Consider the following 20,455-nt stretch of genomic DNA (forward strand, 5'->3'; position numbering starts at 1 on the left):
GATTTTGGAAGTTCCAAAAAGATTCCTTGCATGTTATTCAGTTCCTAACAGGGGCGGTGGCAAAGAGGGGGGCGGGGGGATGGGGGCTATAGCCCCCCCCCCCTAGTGGAGTATCATATTGCACTGGATAAAATGACTTCATAAATCAGCGAATATATTACTCCAACAGATTCAATCTTTTTTTATAATTATGTAGGTATACAGGTTGCAATGTATTTCAAACACATTTTAACAAAAGAATAATAGCGGCAAATAACTTACTATCCAAACCAATAAATATCATTTAACTTAAAATGGGCATCTTATTATTTATTAATATACGTTTTTACCCTGAACTCCGAAACAGTTACCAAAACTTAAGCAACATCAAATTTAACCAATTTATCGGTGGAGGACTCCAACTATCCTTTTGTTAAGCGATATTCCATTTCCCCAAACCTCCTCCCCCCTCTCCCCCCCCCCCCCCTTATTAGCCCCCGATTCCTAAAGCATTACTCTCTGCACCCTGTCTGCCATCATATGTGGGTGTTTGCTACCAAATTTTGAAACACCATCCTGGGCATTGTAAAACACCACCCTGGGTACTGTACAGGGACTACACCAAACACCTGAACGTAGTACTGTTGTTGCTCGGACACGTTCTTATACACAATGAAAAGTAGTTACGTGCAGCCGGTCTTCATTGCACGATATTGAGTCATGCATTGAGAATGGATATTGTTGAATCATGGACGATAAATAGTTTGGGCAAGAAGAGAATAGAAGCTTTCGAAATGTGGTGCTACAGAAGAATGCTGAAGATTAGATGGGTAGATCACATAACTAATGAGGAGGTATTGAATAGGATTGGGGAGAAGAGGAGTCTGTGGCACAACTTGACAAGAAGAAGGGATCGGTTGGTAGGACATGTTCTGAGGTGTCAAGGGATCGCCAATTAAGTATTGGATGGCAGCGTGGATGGTAAAAATCGTAAAGGGAGACCAAGAGATGATTACACTAAGCAGATTCAGAAGGATGTAGGTTGCAGTAGGTACTGGGAGATGAAGAAGCTTGCACAGGATAGAGTAGCACGGAGAGCTGCATCAAACCAGTGTCAGGACTGAAGACCACAACAACAACAACATTGTTGAATCTGAATATAGCTGCGAAGCTTGTTCTACTGACTGTTTTCTCACCCTGAAGTACATAATAACAATGTGTGAGACACTCCACCTTAGACCATAAAAAAATGTGTGTGAAATCTTATGGGACTTAAATGCTAAGGTCATCAGTCCCTAAGCTTACACACTACTTAACCTAAATTATCCTAAGAACAAACACACACACCCATGCCCGAGGGAGGACTCGAACCTCCGCCGGGACCAGCCGCACAGTCCATGACTGCGGCGCCTTAGACCGCTAGGCTAATCCCGCGCGGTCCTTAGACCATACATCGGATAGACAAGGCTTATTTTCATTGACTTATGGCGTATGATACTATGTTTTGGGCTAACTCTTCTCATTTTCAAAAGATATTTTTGTCTCAGAAATGGTCGGTTCGGGCAATAAGTTGCGTAAGTTCGCGAACTTGTTGTCGACCCCTGTTCATTATTCTGGGTATTCTGACGTTGGCTTCTCAATATTTATGTTCCTTACTATCATTTCTTGTTAACAATATGAGCTTGTTCCCAAGAATTGGCAGCTTTCACTCAGTTAATTCTAGGTAGAAAACCAATCTGCATTTGGATCGCACTTCCTTGACTCTTGTGCGCAAAGATGTGCAAGACAATGCTGCATCAATGTTCAATAAGCTATCGGAAGAATAAAAGATCTTAGCAGTAATCTACGCGCTTTCAAATCGAAACAGAAGAGTTTCCTCATGTGTCACTCCCTCTATTCTGTCGAGGAGTTCCTTGAAAAATTAAGCTGATTCCTGTGTTACAATATTGACTGCGTTTACTTAAACTTATAGCCTGTCTTTTTTTAAGTTCATAAAGATTTTATTTTTATCTGTTATACTTTTACGTTGTAATTTCATGTACTGACACGTCGCATAGCCTGGCGGATTTGCTTCTCAATTTGGTCCTACGGCACTAGACGTTTAAAAAAATAAAAAATCATGAAAGGGACAAAAACGCAATGAGTGACGAAGTGATTTGTGTAGCTCGCATACAATCTAAATGCATAATATAAGGAAGACAAATTCTGGCGAATGAATCTGTACTGCATGCCCCACAATACGAAAGATGATGAATAGTATCACTTGTAAGTTTCCACTAACATACAGCACCAATACGGGTTTTCCAGTGGGTTGCTTTATAACTCGTAGCTCTTAACCATAGAATGCATGAAACAAACCTCATTGCAAGCTTTCACATACAAACCCGAGTACAACCGCCAGCCAATCTCTCCGTCAAAATAGCATACACCGTTCGGCGAACAGCGTCGTTTAGACTCCCTGCCTTGCCTGAGCTAAGACTGTGTTCACCGCAGACATCGATTAGTGGGCAAGATTATCTTATCGAAAATGCTCGCGAGTTAGCAGGTGCGGAAAAAATGAGAAACTGAAAGCTGGCATACCTGACAGACAACTTTCAAACCCGTTGATAATGTTAGCTATTGGGGTTGACGCTATTCCTAGAAACTATTCTAGGTAATGTCACACTGAAAAAAATTAAGTACCATCCGATAGGCTGCATTGTGAAGACGGTTACCAGTCCCATTACCAGTCCTCCTCAACTGTATCCACGGATACATTCGTCACATTCTTTTCATATCTTCTTATTCAAATTCTTCAAATAAGAAATTTACGGATCATGACGGGGATTTTTACGTTAGATTAGATACCGTTACTACATGAATACTCTTGCCAGACCTCATCAATAAGAAGCGTAGTTGTATCCATTACAGTCTTCTCATTTTATCTTATCCATATTTCTTTAAACAGAAAATCACAAATCATGAACGCCATTTTTATGTTTATATTGGGTTCTGTGATTCCTGTTATAACCCTGGAGAACGTTCTAGCTGCCCACTGAACTTTGGTAGCTACCCAAGAAATGCAGCTTAATAATAAAAGCTACTAATATTATTTTTACTTCTTTTTTTGCAGTGGACATGAATAGGGCACTGATCAATAAAAAGATAGATCCAGAAAACATTGGTTTCAAGGTGAGTAAACGCTTATTTTGTTATCCTTCTCAAATTGTTTGTTGCAACAAAATACACTATAATACTTGCAGTCTGTTACTCGTAAGGTACAGTGAAGCTGTTGTTTCATTCCTCCGTTGTATTACACAGCTACGTCGTTACAGCTCCACACTGCACACGTAAACCTGTATTACGCCACTAACGACGAAGATTCAACCGATACTTTTGACAAAGTAAAATAAAAACTACCCCGAACGCTAACACACCGAGATAACCGAGAGCAATGACAAGACAACGTGTCGTTTCTGCAGCCACTAAGCACAATACAATGTTCAAATCAGTATGTCATTGTTTAACTCAGACGCGACTCATCCTAATAACTGCACAAAAGTAGTCACGGTCGGTTGGAAACCATTGTAGTCGCAGTTATGTTACATCAAAATTATAACGAATAAAACTAAAAAGCTGGATGCCGGACTAAGAGTAGAACAAACAGAAACGTGGAAACGTATGACGTACATGGACACCTCTGCACCTGATTTCCATACTGCAGTGAATGCTACATGGGTCCTCCCGCTAATGGTGATGATAATGATGGCAGTGGTCAAGATGAGATAGTCTGCTGTATTATATACCGTAACTAATTGTGTTGGCAATAAAAATCCAACCGATCTAGATGGCACGGTGTAGTACACTCAACCCTAATTTATATTTAGGTTTTCATTAAAGACGACTCTCAATAATTCTTCCATCTTTTATCACGGCAGGCTTCCTGTCCAAGTTGATGTTGTGTTCGGTCTTTGACAACTTTGGTAACGATGAGATGTCAGGCACAAGCGTAATCCTCCATTACTCACTACTAAAAAATTAAAAATGTTACGTGCTACAATATGCTGATGTTATTATATAGTTTAAATAATCATATTCGTATTTTGAGAAATATGATCCTAATTTCTACTTTCATTTTCAGTGTTTTGTGTTCTGTCTTCTCAACAAGTACGAGTGGGTAAGTATAGCCTGCACGGAATAGTTTTCTATTGCTTCAGTTCCAACAAATTCATTTTGCTTTAGTTTAAATTAATGTTCTTGAATAGTGTGAACGGCATTTTTTCTCTTGAAACAACAAAATCTACCTTTTTCTAGATGGATGACGAAGGCGGCTTCCTCATAGCAAACATGAAGCACAATTTGTCCGATTCTCACCTCGACCAATTAAGCATCGATTTTCTCGTTTATAAATGTTCTGCGACAGGTAAGTAAACTGCTGTCGGCATCTTGGTGTACATAATTACTTCAGGAAAAACTACGTAAAACTGGCCTAATGGTTTACCAAAAACTATCAAGTGCGTAGAGTAGAATGAATCATTTTACAAAATTTTGTTCTCATATCACCCAGAGGTATAGCGTAGGAAGACAGTCATGCGTCTGTCTCTTTTTCACCATTATCGTTTCGCTTTTGTCTTTGTCGTTTTCTTTCAATGCCAAGTTCGAGGACAAGACTTTATGATACACTTCTGTGGGATTCTGTTACCTTTTTTCTCGCTGGATTCTTTTCTTTCTGATTTTCGTCGCCATCTCGTCCTTCACTACACTATATTATCCATCCGTATAACGCATTCAAATATGTTACATATTTTCCACTGTTTTATTTATTTATTTATGCATTTATTTTACCTGGCAAGATTAGGGCCTTCAGGCCCTCTCTTACACCTAACCAGGCATACTCAGATTCAACAAATTTCAGTTTCTACAGAACATTAAGGACATATAACATGTTATACAGTATTAATGTTAAAGAAAAAAATAGAGATTATAAAAGTAGTACAATGATAATTATAACAATCAAAAAATAATTATAACAATAAAGAATAATAATAATAATAATAATAATAATAATAATAATGACGATGTATATGTAAGTAAACATATTTTTCTTTTATGATTGTCAGTCCTATTGCTAGTTGGGAATTTTCTCGTTATATTCTTGCAGCTTGTGAGTTATTCTCATCAAGCAGAGACATAAGACGATAGAATGGAGTAAAAGAGATATAGAAGAGGTAGATCGGTTAGAGGAAGAGAAATAGAATGGTAAAATTCGAAGCTATGATGGAGAGGAGAAAGAAAAAGATGAGAGGAGCACAACAATGGTGGCTATACCGTCCCTAATATGTAAGTCTTGAGTTCCCTCTTGAATGTTGAGTGGTTCTAGATAAGACGCAGATCACAGGGGAGCGCGTTCCATAGTCGTATGGCTGAGATGGAGAATGACACGGAGAAAGATTTTGTGTTATGTAAAGGTACAGCCAATATGCTAGACGTATCCGATCTGGTATTGCGGTTGTGGAATGATGATAGGTGTTTAATGTGAGAAGATAAGTATTGGGGGCACCAGTGGCTAAGAAATCGATGAAGTAAGCACATCGTGTGGAGATCGCGTGCCGTATGTGGGCGTATCCAACCTAGCTGGGAGTATGAAGGACTGATATGATCATACAAAAGTATATTGCATACGTATCTAACGTAAGCATTCATCACTAGCTCGAGGCATCTCGAATTTTCACTATTTGTGCCGTGTTGAACTACATCACAGTAGTAAAGATTAGGCAAGACTAGTGTTTGGACTAATTTTTGTTTAACATGGGTTGGAAATATTTTTCTAAATTTTTGAATTGTATGTAGGGAGGAGAGCGATTTCCGGCAAGCTGTGACTGTTTGTTCTTCCCAGTTTAGGTGTTCATCCAAGATTATTCCAAGGTCTTTTACTGTTTTTTGGTATGGTAGTTGGGTACCATTGAGGAGTATTTGAGGGACTGTTTCGCGAAAGTACCGACTGATTAACTTTGGATGAGATATAAGTATGACCTGGGATTTCTTGGGGTTTAGTTTCAGACCTAGGTTCTGTGCCCATCGAGAAACAGAGCAAAGATCTGCGTTCATACTCGCTACTGCGTCAGCAATGTTCTTGGGGCTTGTACTTATGTACAGTTGGATGTCGTCGGCATATAGATGGTAGTTGCAGGAGTGAATCACTGAAGAAATATCATTAACGTACAGTGAGAAGAGTAATGGACCAAGGACGGAGCCTTGGAGAACTCCAGAGCGCACGTTTTTCCATGATGACTTTTCCGACCCACAAATGACTTGTTGACTTCTGTTTTTGAGGTAGCTGTCGAACCAGTGTATTGCGCTGTTTGAGAAATTCAGCTGCTTCATTTTAATTAGTAATATATCAAAGTCAACTGTATCAAAAGCCTTGCTAAAGTCAAGCAGTGTTAGGATGGTAGCTTCACGCCTGTCCATAGCATGTTTAATGTCATCAGTTACTTTGATTAATGCAGTTGCTGTACTATGGTGCTTTCGAAAGCCTGACTGATATTTGTCGTGGATGTTATGAGTTTTGAGGTAATCCGTCAGCTGTTCATGGACGATGTATTCTAGGGCTTTAGATATTGCAGGAAGTATGCTGATCGGCCTGTAGTCACCTGGCGACTTAGGGTTGTCAGTCTTGGATATGGATTGAATTAAACTTTGCTTCCACTCAGTAGGATATGTACTACTGACAAGAGACAGGTTGATGATGTCTGTGATAACTGGAGTAATAGTGTTTACGACGTTCTTAATCATGCCAATGCTCACTCCATCATTTCCTACGGCCTCGGAAGAGATGCCCATAATTGCCTTGTGTACTGTGCCGGTAGTGACATGTTTTAGGAAATCTAACTCTTGTGATGAACTAATACAACGTTACCCTTACTGATCCTACACCTTCGGAACATTTCCCAGCGCAGCCTAACACTTGGCTTAACTTCTCGTAGCTGGAGTTCGCAATGTAAAGTTTTGTAAATGACATCGTGGTAGCCTTATGGCAGTAGAATGATTAATTTGTACAACCCGTTATTGCAATTTCGGCCGTATGGCCATCATCAAGTTCTGGTAATTGTGTTTTAGCGCATGTCGAAACTCGAAAAATCTGACATAAACTCTAAAAGAAACAGAAAAAGACAAACCACAAAGGAAGTGGAATGAAATGTCGTGTGACGAGGGCCTCCCGTCGGATAGACTGTTCGCCTGGTGCATTTCTTTCGATCTGACGCCACTTCGGCGACTTGCGCGTCGATGGGGATGAAATGATGATGATTAGGACAACACAACACCCAGTCCCTGAGCGGAGAAAATCTCCGACCCAACCGGGAATCGAACCCGGGCCCTTTGGATTGACAGTCTGTCGCGCTGACCACTTTTTTTTTTTTTTTAATCTCATTTTGTTCGCTTTTGTTCGTTGTATCTGCTCGGGGCGGACGTCGATAGACACCCATTTCAGTTCGTTGTTGATCCATTAGCTCAGTTTTTTTATTACAGAGGGTAGCTAACCCTCTGACCGAACACGCTGAGTTACCGTGCCGACATCACTCAGCTACCAGGGGGGGACACAAAGGAAGTATCTGTTTGGGACGGAGATGGATAGATGTGATTTACATATACACACAAAAAAATGAGTATAATTTCAAAAAAAAGATTCATAATTTATTCAAGAGAAAGAGATTCATTAATTGAGCAATTCAATAAGGTGCTGGTCCACCTCTGATCCTTATGCAGCAGTTATTCGGCTTGCCATTGATTGACACAGTTATTTGATGTCTTTCCCAGGGATATCGTGGCAAGTTCTGTCCAATTTGCGAGTTAGATTGTCAAAATCACGAGACGGTGCTTCAAACACTCTCATTGTGGAAGAGATCCATCGACCTTGGTGGCCAAGGTAGGGTATGGGAAGATCGAAGACAAGTAGCATTAACTCTCGTCCTGTGCGGACGGGCACTACACTGATGATATGTAGGACAGGGTGGCTTGCCATTTGGGGCAGAAAAATAACGACGTAGATTATCGTCGACGTACCGTTGTGCTGTAAGAGCGCCGCGGATGACGACCGAAGAGGTCCTGTTATGAAAAGAAAAGGCACCACAGATCATCACTCTGTTCGTCGGGCCGTATGGCGGACGACAGGTTGGTATCAGACACGTCTTCTGCCCGGAATCTTATTCAGGTCAGGTTACCTTCCATTCAGAAGGCTGTTGCACGCAGCGAATGTTATATTGACTTGTAAATAATAGATTTCAACAATCAGTCGTCCTTTTGAAATTTTATTGGCAAATTAATATTTCAGCTAGAAATTAGCCATACTCAATGCACTATCATTTTTTATCAATGCATGTAATGCCTGTTGGTCTGTCTTGATCCACAGTTCATTGAACAGGCATTACATGCAATGATCAAAAATGATAGTGCATTGAGAATGGCTAGTTTCTAGCTGAAATCTAGATCTGCCAATAAAATTTCAAAAGAACAACTGATTGCTGAAATCTATTATTTACAAGTGGAAACTTATTGACTGAAATAGAACTCATTTCAGCGATGAGTCCTGCATCGAACTGAACTCCGATGACCAGCGAAGGCACGTCTGGTGATGTTGACCAACAAAGGGTCGCCGGATCTCTCCCTGGTCGAGGACGTTTTGAGCATGATGGGCAGGGCCCTCCAACCAGCTCGGCGTTTTGATGATCTAGCTTGGTAACTGTACAAAAATTGGCGCTGTATCCATTATGAGGACATACAACAACTCGATCAATCAATCTCAAACTGAATAACTGCTTGGATAAGGTATTTCACTTGAATGAATCATACTTTTTATCTGAAACTTTAATTGTTTGGTTGTCCGTACATGTACCTCACATCTACCGATTTCCGTCGCAGTCGGATAAGTCTTTCAAGGTGCACCTTTTTTGGTCTTAGAACGTATTTCAGATGGTTTTTTTAGCTTCTGGCACATGCTAACGCACAATTATTACTATTTCATATTCGCCATATGAAGAAATAAATAATTTTACAGTCAAGAGGCAACCATGTCGACATTTCCTAACAGTTGGAGTTAGCAGCTAACTATTCTTGAAGTCATCAGTGTTGTCCGATACCTTTTCGTTTCAGCTGTACGGAATATTTTCGATAACTCACTTGCGAAACATGAAAAATAACTACTTCTAATGAGATGGAAACTGTATATTGTTTGAATGAGGTACGTCTTTGTTGGCAAATTTCAAAATGACAGTAATCTCAAAATTTACGTAGTCGCATAACAGACATACGTAAGGACATGAGTGAGTAGAAATAATACATACAAAGTTAATATCAACATTTTGATACACTCATGATTATACCGTAAGAAAAAGTTCAAATTAAAAAAAAATTTCGTATACGATCTCCTCACACTTACAAACTAAAAGCCAACCTCCGGACAGGCCTTGATGACCCAATGGTACCGACCGGCCGCCGTGTCATCCTCACCCTTAGTCTTCACCGGATGCGGATACAGAGGGGCATGTGATCAGCACACCGCTCTTCCAGCTGGTGCCGCTATTCCTCAGACAAGTAGCTCCTCAATTGGAATCATAAGAGCCAAGTGCAACCCGCTTGCCAATAGCACTCGGCACACGCGGGTAGTGAATCCCCAAGTGCTAGCCAGGCCCGACAGCGCTGAACTTCGGTGGTCTGACGGGAACCAGTGCTGAGACTGCGGCAAGGACGTTGACTCCTCACAGCTAGTCGAACAAAATATTATTTTCCACCTTTATTTGGATCTCAGTGACGATGTACAACTGAGCAAGGCAGAGATATGAACCTCAACTGGTGATCTAAGTCTTGGCAGTACGTCCTGTGTACGCGACATTCGACTGCATAGAATCAGTGCACTATGACGGGTCGAAGTCGAGGTGCGACAGAATGGGAGAAAAAACTATAGTGTTTGTATTTACCCGTGAAAACAACCGATTGAAAACACTCGATTTGCTAGTGCGTCAAGACAGACGGTCCAGTGTGTCTACAAGGAGTGGTCTCCCCCTTGCGTCTGTATAATAAGGTGTATGAATATAGACTCCGAGCACAGGCGCTATTAGGTCCATCTGTCCCGACTGACTGCGGTGGCACTCTCTGCCAATGGCGTCATTGGATGTGGTATGGTGAAGTGTAGGGTCAGTAAACCGCTCTCCAAGGCTATTATCAATTTCGTGAACTGGAGCCGATAGTGCTCGACCCAGTAGTTCTTCAGTCAGCTTCATGAGGCTAAGGGTTAGTACTATGTCCTCCCACGAAGGAAAGATCCCTGGTGTAACAGAGTATTGAACTGGGTCCTCCGTGTGGCAGTCAGCCGCGCTGACCGATCAGCTATAGAGGCGGACACAGTGTAAGAGCAGTCGTCAAAGTACACTAACTGACAGCGGTTAGAGACGAGTGTGATCGATTCCCAGCAACAATCTGTTTCAAATACGATATGGATTGTTGCTGCCAATGAATGCAGCGCCGTTTCAGTTTCCGATCCAACATTTCAAAGGCAACAATTTGCCACGGACATTTGGAGTCGGATACTTCGCAGAAGGCCATAACTCTTAGCGACCTATAAAGGTAAATACACGGTCCGGTCACATAATTGTGACCGCCGCTTATGTTCAATGTCAACGTGCAATTACCACTCACAGAAGACACGTGGCAGCACTAGCAGTGGAGAGTGTAAAAAGCCAGAAACTGTGCCATCGTTGTTGTCGGCGCGGAGGCAACTGTGGTGCACCACGGGCCATAGATGACAGGGGAGAACGACGAGTGCGAAGATCTGTATGGGCGAATAAGACGTGCAACCACTGAGCAACTGACCACCCAGGCGAACCAACAGTGTCTCCTCAACGATCATTCAGCGAACGTTTCTGCTTATGGGTCTCTACAGCTAGCCCCTGCTTCACGCACCCATCGTGACTGCTGTTCATCAGCGACGGAGGCTGCAATTTTCTCGCCAATACGGCAACTAGACATGAAATGAGTTGCGACAGGCAGCCTTTCCAGCTCAAGCACATTTTATCCTTCACTGGATAGATGGACTTTAGCGTGTACGGCCCTACAACAATCGTCGGAAGGTTTGCATCCGGGAGGAAGGACCGTTATGGTCTGGGGAATATTTTCGTGCCATTCCGTGGATGATCGCGTCATTCTGGAAGACACAATGGATCAACAAAAGTATGCAGCTATCCATTGGAACACATCCACACCTTCATGCAGTTTGTTCCTCCTCGGGATGATGATATCTACCACTAGGACAGTGCAACATGTCCGTGGTTTGAAGTTTACCACACTCCTTTGACCACCAACCTCCCCAGATTTAAACCCAACAGAAAATCCCTGGGAGCACCTCCATAGGACTGTTCGCGCTGTGGATGCTCAACAGAAAAACCTATCGCCGCTGGCCACGGCATTGCCTTCAGCATGGGTCCTTCTGACTCACTTACTCTCTTCATGCACGTTTCGCAGCAGTCCGAACTGTAAAAGATGATTATTCAAGCTTCTGGCAGGTGGTCACATTAAATGTCACATTACTCTTCAATGAGCCAAATAACAAAGAAACTGGACTTTTTTGGCTATAGGTGTGTAATGTGTTCTGAGGAGACGGAAATTTGCCTCTTCTCAAATGATGCATGGCGTCCATTTCATCAAGATTCCAGTGTGGCATTTAACTGTAAATGGGTAGTTCAGGTCAGAGGTGGATCAGTGATGGTTTGGGGGAGTTTTTGCTCAATAATTTGGACCATCTCATCTACAAACTGATCAGTATGTTTATTTTAAAATTCTTGGTAGCCCAAAGTTGTCCTTTCTTCAACATCTCATGATGACTACGCCGAGGACACTCATCTCCTATGATGACAATAGCCACATCTGTAGGCCTCCATACGAACCGGTTTGACGAACACTCACGCACCTAGTCGCACCTCCGTTATCCCACTGGATCACCCGATTTTATTTCCATAGAAAATGTCTGGGACTATTTGGCACAGTGGGTGAAACGCAGCAATCAACATCATCGCATTTGGTTCCTCTGCGGGATTCAATTATTATGAGTGGCGCAACTGAGGAAACTTGACCTTCTTTCTCACCGAACAGAGGCCGTTATCAAGTGTAGAGGCGTTATTACGCCGTGGTGTCTTCTGGGGTAACTATCCGCACGTACATACCGGTCCCAGAGCTTCTGCCACTGGTCAAACGTTTTCTGGACGTCCTGTTCTTTGAGGGTGTTTATCACCGCCAGCGATGCTTCTTGAATTCTCTCTAGAGTGTCGAACCGACGGCCTTTCAACTCGAGTTTCGGTTTTGGGAATAGCGCGAAGTTGCAAGGTGTCAAATCTGGCGAGTACGGTGGGTGGTGTACAACCGCCATGTCGCTTTTTGCCATAAAGGTCCTGGTGAGCAAGAACGTGTGACAAGGCGCGTTGTCGCGATGCAGCAGCCAGTTCCCTTGACGCCAAAGTTCGGGCTGTCGTCGCCGCACGTTTTCACGGAGCCGTCGGTGCTCACTTCAACATACTGTGCCTTCTGATCAGCAGTCAAGATCTTTAGCATGCCCAATTCATCAGTCAACATTCGTTGACGTGTCCCATAACCAATATCAACTTCATCCGCATCATCTTGACATTTCCACTCTTCATACAATCTCCTGCAGGTTCACAATACAACCTCCCTGGAATTCAGGAAACTGTATGAATTTTCCTTATCATCGTCGCTCTTTCGCGTCTTCATTGTTTACTAAACCTTTACGACGCTCGAAATAACACATGTTTTCAGTTAGTCGAAAGCTGTTAATTAAGTCAGCGTTTCCATTTGGTTCTCAGTAGTCGCTAAGTAGTCTCCTTCTCAAAATGGAACCACCTAGCAATCGGATCTTTAGAACTTTTTTTTATATTTATGGCACATGAAGCTCTCTCAAAGCAGCGCGATGCAACTCTACAAAATTCTCGAATAAATCGACTTTTAAGTTTTCCAAACATGTTTTATATGCGAAAATAAGGTTCGTATTTGTTGACGAGAAATGGCCTGTGACAGAGTGTTCACCCGCTGTATTGATCAAATTTTTAAACAAAGGTGCGTGTTCTACAACCATTTCCGTCAGGCGTAGAAAACATTAGGCGCCCGAGACTGATAATCACTCCGTCACCATTTTTTCGTTTTTTCTTTCATTTCAAATACCTTTCTTCACTTAAATATAAAATTTACCACATATATGCCAGTTAACGGATCTAATAGTCATATCTATAAAATCACGTCTTCTTATTTATAATTATGTATTGCACACAAAAATTCAGCTTTCATTACGAACAAAATTTCTTAATTGCCATCTTTTGTAGAAGATTGTTAACCAGGACTGTATAGTTAGAAAAATACGTATTAATTTTTTCTGTCTTTCTGTACTTTACGTTTCACGTAAATGCTCATAGAATGCTTGTTTTAAAATTTGATTCTAGCAGGACTAAAACCCAGGTCCTACCACTTCACCGCCTATCACATAGCCACACTGCTTGTCGAAAGAAAATCATCTTAATTTAGTGTTTTAAAAAGGGCGGAAAACTTAAAAGTCGATGTTCTCGAGTATTTTTGAGAATTACAGAGAACTGCTTTGGGGGAGGTATATTTGAGTTCTGAACCACATATATCATAAACATAAAAATTACAAAAATACGATTGCCGTGTGGCCCCCTTGTCAGATGAGTTACTGTTTCATAGCACCCGATCAATGGACGAAATGCTGATTATTGTATTACTCATCGTATAAGCAGTATGGAAAATTCGTAGCAATTACATGTGGGCCGAGTTTCCAGACGCCGATTCCGTTAACATACTTTATGCAATAGTATATAGCCTTCAGAGAGGAGACGCTACCACACCCAGAGTTTTCGATTACCGCTAGAGCCATGTATAATAGGTATTATTATCTTTCCAAAAATCTGCAATCACTGCAGAAAAAATAAAACTTTCATGCAACATATATACCCAAGATATTTCGTTGGTTTTATTGTTCCAGGCTCATCGGACAAATGTGAGCGGGCCTATCGATTTACGGAATGCTTCTGGGGCGAGGTGACCAAGGTGAGAACGTAGTAACTACCCTACTAACCTATAGTTATAATTCAGTATAGTGCTTTCTATAGCGGAGTTGACATTACTGTAAACAGCTGTTGTGTATGGTTCATAACATTATATTGTACGTTATGGATTTGGGAAGAGCGTTATTGTAACATCTATAACTGACGATGAATTTGAGCTAAAAAGGCAGTATTTAGGTTTACAGCACTATTTCATTGCCACTGGCCGATTTCGGGCGTTTTCAGATGTGCTTACGGTTGCTACTTATTTAGATCCATACGATATACAGCAATGCGTGAAGCTGTTATGTAACATCAAACGTATCAGACTTATAAATGGTTTCCGCCATTTACTCTGGGCATTTTCTTGCATTCATTCTACAGAGTACAGCGGCTATTTCACATTCGACGCATTTCAGAATCGCAGCTTCTTCCAGTTAAATACTTTTCACTCAAAAATATTGGTGAGAACCTGATGGGTTGGAACTATTTTACATTTATTTATGAGGCAATGTCATTCATTGATATTAAAACTGTGTATGTTTGTGTGTGGTAGAGGTTGTATTTGTGGTGGTTATGGTGTTGGTGGTGGTGCTGGTGTGTGTGTGTGTGTGTGTGTGTGTGTGTGTGTGTGTGTGTGTGTGTGTGTGAAGAAGAAAGAAGTAGTGGCGAGTGTTGAGGGCAAACGTCTGGCCTCCTATCTATTTTAAATGCAGTGCGAATGTAATTGTTTGCATTCTGCAGATGCGTGTGAAAACACCTGAATCCGATCATAGGCAATCAAATGAAATGGAAAATAAATAGTGGCAATCGCAATGCGTCAATTTTATACGTGGCCCTGCCTAAGCGTTAACACTGGTCTTCCAGATTACCAAAATTAAGCGCTGCCAAGTTGGGCTACCACTTGGATTGGCGCTGTTGGCAAGGGGGTTTGGGGGGGGGGGGGGGGGCTGCTTGATTGAGAAGTAGCGGCTCCGGTCTCGTAAACTGACGTACGGCAGGGAGAGCGGTGTGCTGACCACATGCCCCTCCATATCCGCATCCAGTGATGCCTGCGGTCTGAGGACGACACGGCGACCGGTCGGTACCGTTGTGCCTTCATGGCTTGTTCAGGCGGAGTTCAATTCTTCTGGTACACATTCCAGTTCCTCAACAAATCTGACGAGAAGAGCGATGATTCCAGGTTTTTCGCACTGTATCAGTGACGCAAACCAGTCTAAGTTTCAGTTATTGCAGATTTATCCCCAGTAATAACTCACAGCCTTTGTGCAATTAAACCTAAATGTACATCTATAAATTGTTCATATAGTTGCCAATCATAATGCATGAAATTCATTAGCTGATTCTCTTCTTTTTGTATACATTCCAGTTCCCAGACAACTCTGATGAGAAGTTCGACGATCCCAACTTATTTGCACTATATCAGTGACGAAGAGGTAGTTCCAGTTCCAGGATGACTGTCTCGCCCCAAAATGAGTGTCCGTGCTGTGAACGCCAATACTTGTGAAATTTTAGCAAAGAATGGAGTCAAAACATGAATTCAGTGTATTTATTTTATTTATAAAAATACAAACCAGTATACAGTGAAATAGATCTTTGTGGTATGACAATCATTATTCAAGTGCAATAATACATGTTAAATACTCATTTAAAATTCAATTAAAGTTTCATGTATTTTTGATGTGACATAAAAAATTGTTGGCACTATTAATCGACATTAACTGCAACAAAACTGCTTCGTGCATTTACGTCTTACAAGTGTAAATGACTTCCTAAACCTTCATTATCCTACGAAAGCAAGCAAGAACAGTAAGATAAGCTGTAGATGTTTTATACAAAGTAGATTAATTATAGCACACACATTATGGACCAAGAATGATGTGGACTTGCGTCTCGCCTCTCACAAAACTCAATGAGCCATTTGACAGTCGATTCACCCCATATCAACCCTTGAAAAGCAAAATGAAAATAATAAGATAGATGCAAATTAACTGATATTTCAACGAACGTGACAGGCCCTACCGAAGAATCATAACGGTCAGTAACACATCCATGTTGTGTAAATATGTCTCGTTTAAATGCTTGTGGTGAGTAATAGTCTCAAGCATTCTTCACAGATCCATTACACTTGCTGCAGTCAATTATTCGAACTTCGTTTTGTAGTTTTCTCACAGAGGTAACACTGTCACAAAATGCAAAGATAATGTGGTAAAGGCGTCTGATCTGTTTTAGAGACAGTTACAGATGTGATTACAGTGTACTGCAACTGTTCCATTTATGTGTATCCCCTAACAGTCTGGAAAGCAACAAAATTATTAGAGAGACATCTAACTCAGTACGTGACGCGAAGGCATAGTCTTTAACGCCGACGAGATAGCAGCTTGAAAGGCTGCTGGCTGCTCAGATGATCCACGTGGAATGGATCGGACCCAACTGCCAGCACTTAGACATTTTCTTCAGATTAAGCCTTGGATGACTTGCGCTTCTGACACTCCTTCTTGTACATGCCGTTGATCTTACGCAAGTCGCCCTTGCTCAGACCTTTACGCTGACCCAGCTTCGCCTTGCTCTCCTGCGAACAAACGAGATAAAGTAGAAGGCAAAATGAAAAAGAGGAGAGTGATGGAGAAACGCGGAAGGGATGAAGCGAAGAGGAAACAAAGGATATTTAACAGTCTACATAGAGGATGGGGTCATAGAAAACAGACCGCAAGTTCGTATTGTCAAGCATCGGAAAGGAAATTGGCGGTGTCAGTTTCAAAGAAACCGTACCGCCATTTGCCTTAAGAAATTAAGGAAAAAACTTTGGAAACCAAATTCTGGATGACAAGACGAGGATTGCAACCAGACTCCTCCAAAACATGAGTCCATTGTCCTAGGGACTGCACCGATCAGTGAACGGGAGATTGAGATCGAGGAAGAGAAAAACACTGAAGGGAAAGGTGGCGTACTAAGTGATGAAGTAAGATAGTTCACATAGCCCTGTGGGCATCTTATCATGATGGAATCTCCGCTATTCCAATGGGCTACGATAAACTGTTGACGGAAGAGGAGCCCACTATTTCGCTTGCTAGATGTAGAGTGTAAACAGAGTCGTCAAATTGCGCTCCGCGAGCCGCAAATGGACCAAATAAAGTATTTGTTGGGCTCGCCGTTCACAGCCTTATTTGATAATAATATGCATTTTGCAAGTTACAGCCGAGCCCAAAAAAGTCAATGTTAAGAGCTTCTTGAAGAGTGTACTTTTCCTGCTCACGAGGGGGACTCCCCATCGCAACCCCCTCAGATTTAGCGCTAAGATGGCCCAGTGGATAATGCGTCAAAAATTGAACACAGATCAAGCATGAAAACAGCAAGAAGGTGTATCGAACTGTGAGAAAAGAAGCAAAATAAAAACAGTGAACGGTCCATGTTCAAGATGTACAATAACGAGTGCATTTGCACAGCAACGCCGTCGTGGTTATTTGAACACGGTGTTGGATTGTGAAGGAGGAGGTCTAGGTACAAATCTCCCTCGTGCCGCATACTTTTCATTTCTTCACAAAATTATGAACTTCCCGTCCGGGGCCGGCCGCTGTGGCCAAGCGGTTCTAGGTGCTTCAGTCCGGAACCGCGCTGCTGCCACGGTCGCAGGTTCGAATCCTACCTCGGACATGGATGGGTGTGATGTCCTTAGGTTCGTTAGGTTTAAGTAGTTCTAAGTCTAGGGGACTTATGACCTCAGAAGTTAAGTCCCATAGGTACAAGGAAGGGACCTCCAGACGTGCGCGTCTTCTATTTGTTCTTCACAAGTACCATATGTCATGACTCTTGCGTTTCGTTTTGGAATTTTTTAGTCTTGAATTCCTTTGTTGTAACATAGTTCATCCCCATTTATCTGTTGTTTTCATTTCTGTAAGAGGTCTATGCATCATTTAGCCTGCTCTCACTTTTCATCGGATTCATTTGCGTCGGTAATATATTCTTACCATATGACACGTATTCTATAAGCTATGTATAGTATGACAATTGGCAAGACTACAGAAGGAGAACAGACACGTCAGTGACCGGATAGTTCATAAGTCTGTGAAAAAAAAAAAAAAGGCACGAGTGAGGTTTGAAGACGGATCTCCCGCGTCGTAGTCCGACTTCGTGCCCACACAACCACGACGCGGTGGGCATTGTGATTCGCTTCTTGTTGCACATCTTTAACTTAGACCGTTCACTCTTTCTATTTTGCTTCTTTTTCACAGTTCAGTGCACCTTCTTCCTGTTTTCACGCTTGATCTGTTTTCGACGGCTATCTGCTGCGCCATTTTACCACTACATGTGAGGGGAGTGCGATGCACAGTTTCCTAATCAGTAACAAACGAAAATACTTACATAGTCAGTAACATTTTATGATTGCTCGATTTTAATTGAAGCTGATAGTTCGGGCGCAAGCTAATGAAGTTTTCCTAATACCACATGGGCAGATGGGTAAGTAGTGCGACCGTTGCAGGGTTAGAGGATGTGAGAAAGGTAATGCTTTATTGTTAGTCTTCCAGTATTGTTAACCAACGGATCTGCGCGACTTGTACGGTCAGGTGCTATGGTGCAAGCCGCGCGGGATTAGCCGAGTGGTCGAGGGCGCGGCAGTCATGGACTGTGCGCCTGATCCCAGCGGAGGTTCGAGTCCTCCCTTGGGCATGGATGCTTGTGTTTGCCCTTAGGATAATTTAGGTTAAGTAGTGTGTAAGCTTAGGGACTGATGAGCTTAGCAGTTAAGTCCCATTAGATTTCACACACATTTGAACATTTTTTGCTATGGTGCAAATTTTGACACGGAAGTAACATCTATTGGTGAATGCTATTACAGAGATGGTCATCACCACATATGGTGTTTGTGACAAGGAACATTAAATTAAGGCTGTTGTAATACAATGCAGTGAGCAAAAATTCAAATGGCTCTGAGCACTATGGGACTTAAGTGCTAAGGTCGTCAGTCCCCTAGAACTTAGAACTGCTTAAACCTAACTAAGCTAAGGACATTACACACATCCATGCCCGAGGCAGGATTCGAACCTACGACCGTAGCGGTCGCGCGGTTCCAGACTGTAGCGCCTAGAACCGCTCGGCCACTCCGGCCGGCTGCAGTGAGCAAAAGAAAAATCGTACTCAGAATACTTATTTACCTTTTTTTTATCGTGTCTCATATTGCAAGCACTAAGTCGAGCAGATGTTTATTTTCATACCGCTTGCTATCATTGGTTCAAATGGCTGGTGTTCCACTTACTTGCACTATTTTGTACTAAAAGTACCTCTGTGATTTCTAGTCCGTATTGTATTTCTTTTTTCACCTTTCTAAAAACTCTTAGGCTTGTGAGTATTCTTTAATTGCGTTGACTGCGAAGAGTCCTTCGGACATAGCGACCGAAATTGAACGATACCAAAACAAACTGCAGTAGCTGTGTTGTGACGAAGCACTTCTACACAACGCCGATACCGAGCCTGCGACTTACAAATAAAATGTCTACCCCGTACTGGAATCATATTAACGAGATATACAAGTATAGGTGTGAAGGTTTGGGTCTGGCAGTGAGTAGTGTTCGGATAGCTGAAGCGACCGCTCGCATAAAGCGAGAAGTCCAGGCTCGAGTCCCGCTCCGCCACAAACTTCCATTGTCGTCATTTCATTATACAGCTGCAGGTGGATCATATTCGGAACTGCGAATACATTTTATGAAATTGAACAATGCCTGGTCAATACAAATACCTTGTTGTTTCGAAGTAAACCAGCAATACTGAATTAACGTCTGATTTCCATGTGACTGGTCTATAGTTGATCAGAGCATTAGATAAAGTACTGACCGAAAGTTAGCCTGACTGACGGTGTAACCTTTTGTACCAATAACCAAACTGAAATTTTACTCTAAGAAGGCATAAGTAGTGTATATCTTCACTCAGTAACTATAGGTGCAATATGTGATCATGTCAGTTGTGATATGTAATTCCTAATTTGTTCTAGTATTTTCAGAAAATGGAAGAAAGTGGTAATGTTCCACTGGTTGACTGCAATGCAATTAAATATAAGTGCAGTTACTGTTATTAGTAAATTACTCATCTGCTCGTACAGACAACAAAACAATAGTTCGTCAGACAATTACAGTGTCACAACTTTGGGGTCGCTGAGGATGGCAATAATCTGCAACGTTCCTCACGAAGTGTTCCGAATCGTGGCGACATATAACAAACATTAGAGAAGGTGATGGAGGAGTCGTCAGTATTGGCCCTTGGGCAAAGAAGCTTGGCTGTCAAGGATCTAACAGGTACCATTAAAGATCCAGGGCTGCCGCCGTCGTAGAGACGAGTTTTTCTGTTTCTCTGTTGGGCTGACGATCGAAAGCAGGATCCGCTTTGCTACC

At 42.0% G+C, this 20,455-nt stretch overlaps 2 protein-coding genes across 2 annotated transcripts in view; one reads left to right on the forward strand and one right to left on the reverse strand.

Moving 5' to 3' along the window:
* LOC126438161 (uncharacterized) overlaps window positions 1–15,701 on the forward strand; it is a 38,522-nt gene extending 22,821 nt beyond the window's left edge. The window contains exons 3-7 of the mRNA XM_050090538.1: window positions 3,092–3,150; window positions 4,100–4,135; window positions 4,273–4,381; window positions 14,012–14,076; window positions 15,442–15,701. Of these exons, the coding sequence (XP_049946495.1) occupies window positions 3,092–3,150; window positions 4,100–4,135; window positions 4,273–4,381; window positions 14,012–14,076; window positions 15,442–15,501 (329 nt within the window). The 3' untranslated portion in view covers window positions 15,502–15,701. The remainder of the gene's footprint in view (window positions 1–3,091; window positions 3,151–4,099; window positions 4,136–4,272; window positions 4,382–14,011; window positions 14,077–15,441) is intronic.
* Window positions 15,702–16,533: 832 nt separating this feature from the next.
* The window catches only part of LOC126438167 (zinc metalloproteinase nas-13-like), a gene marked incomplete at its 5' end in the record, with an annotated part of 66,283 nt that continues 62,361 nt past the window's right edge, over window positions 16,534–20,455 (reverse strand). Inside the window, one exon of the mRNA XM_050090543.1 lies at window positions 16,534–16,644. Within this exon, the coding sequence (XP_049946500.1) occupies window positions 16,534–16,644 (111 nt within the window). The remainder of the gene's footprint in view (window positions 16,645–20,455) is intronic.

This window comes from Schistocerca serialis, unplaced genomic scaffold (genome assembly GCF_023864345.2).
Source record: "Schistocerca serialis cubense isolate TAMUIC-IGC-003099 unplaced genomic scaffold, iqSchSeri2.2 HiC_scaffold_1261, whole genome shotgun sequence".
Taxonomy (NCBI): Eukaryota; Metazoa; Arthropoda; class Insecta; order Orthoptera; family Acrididae; genus Schistocerca; species Schistocerca serialis.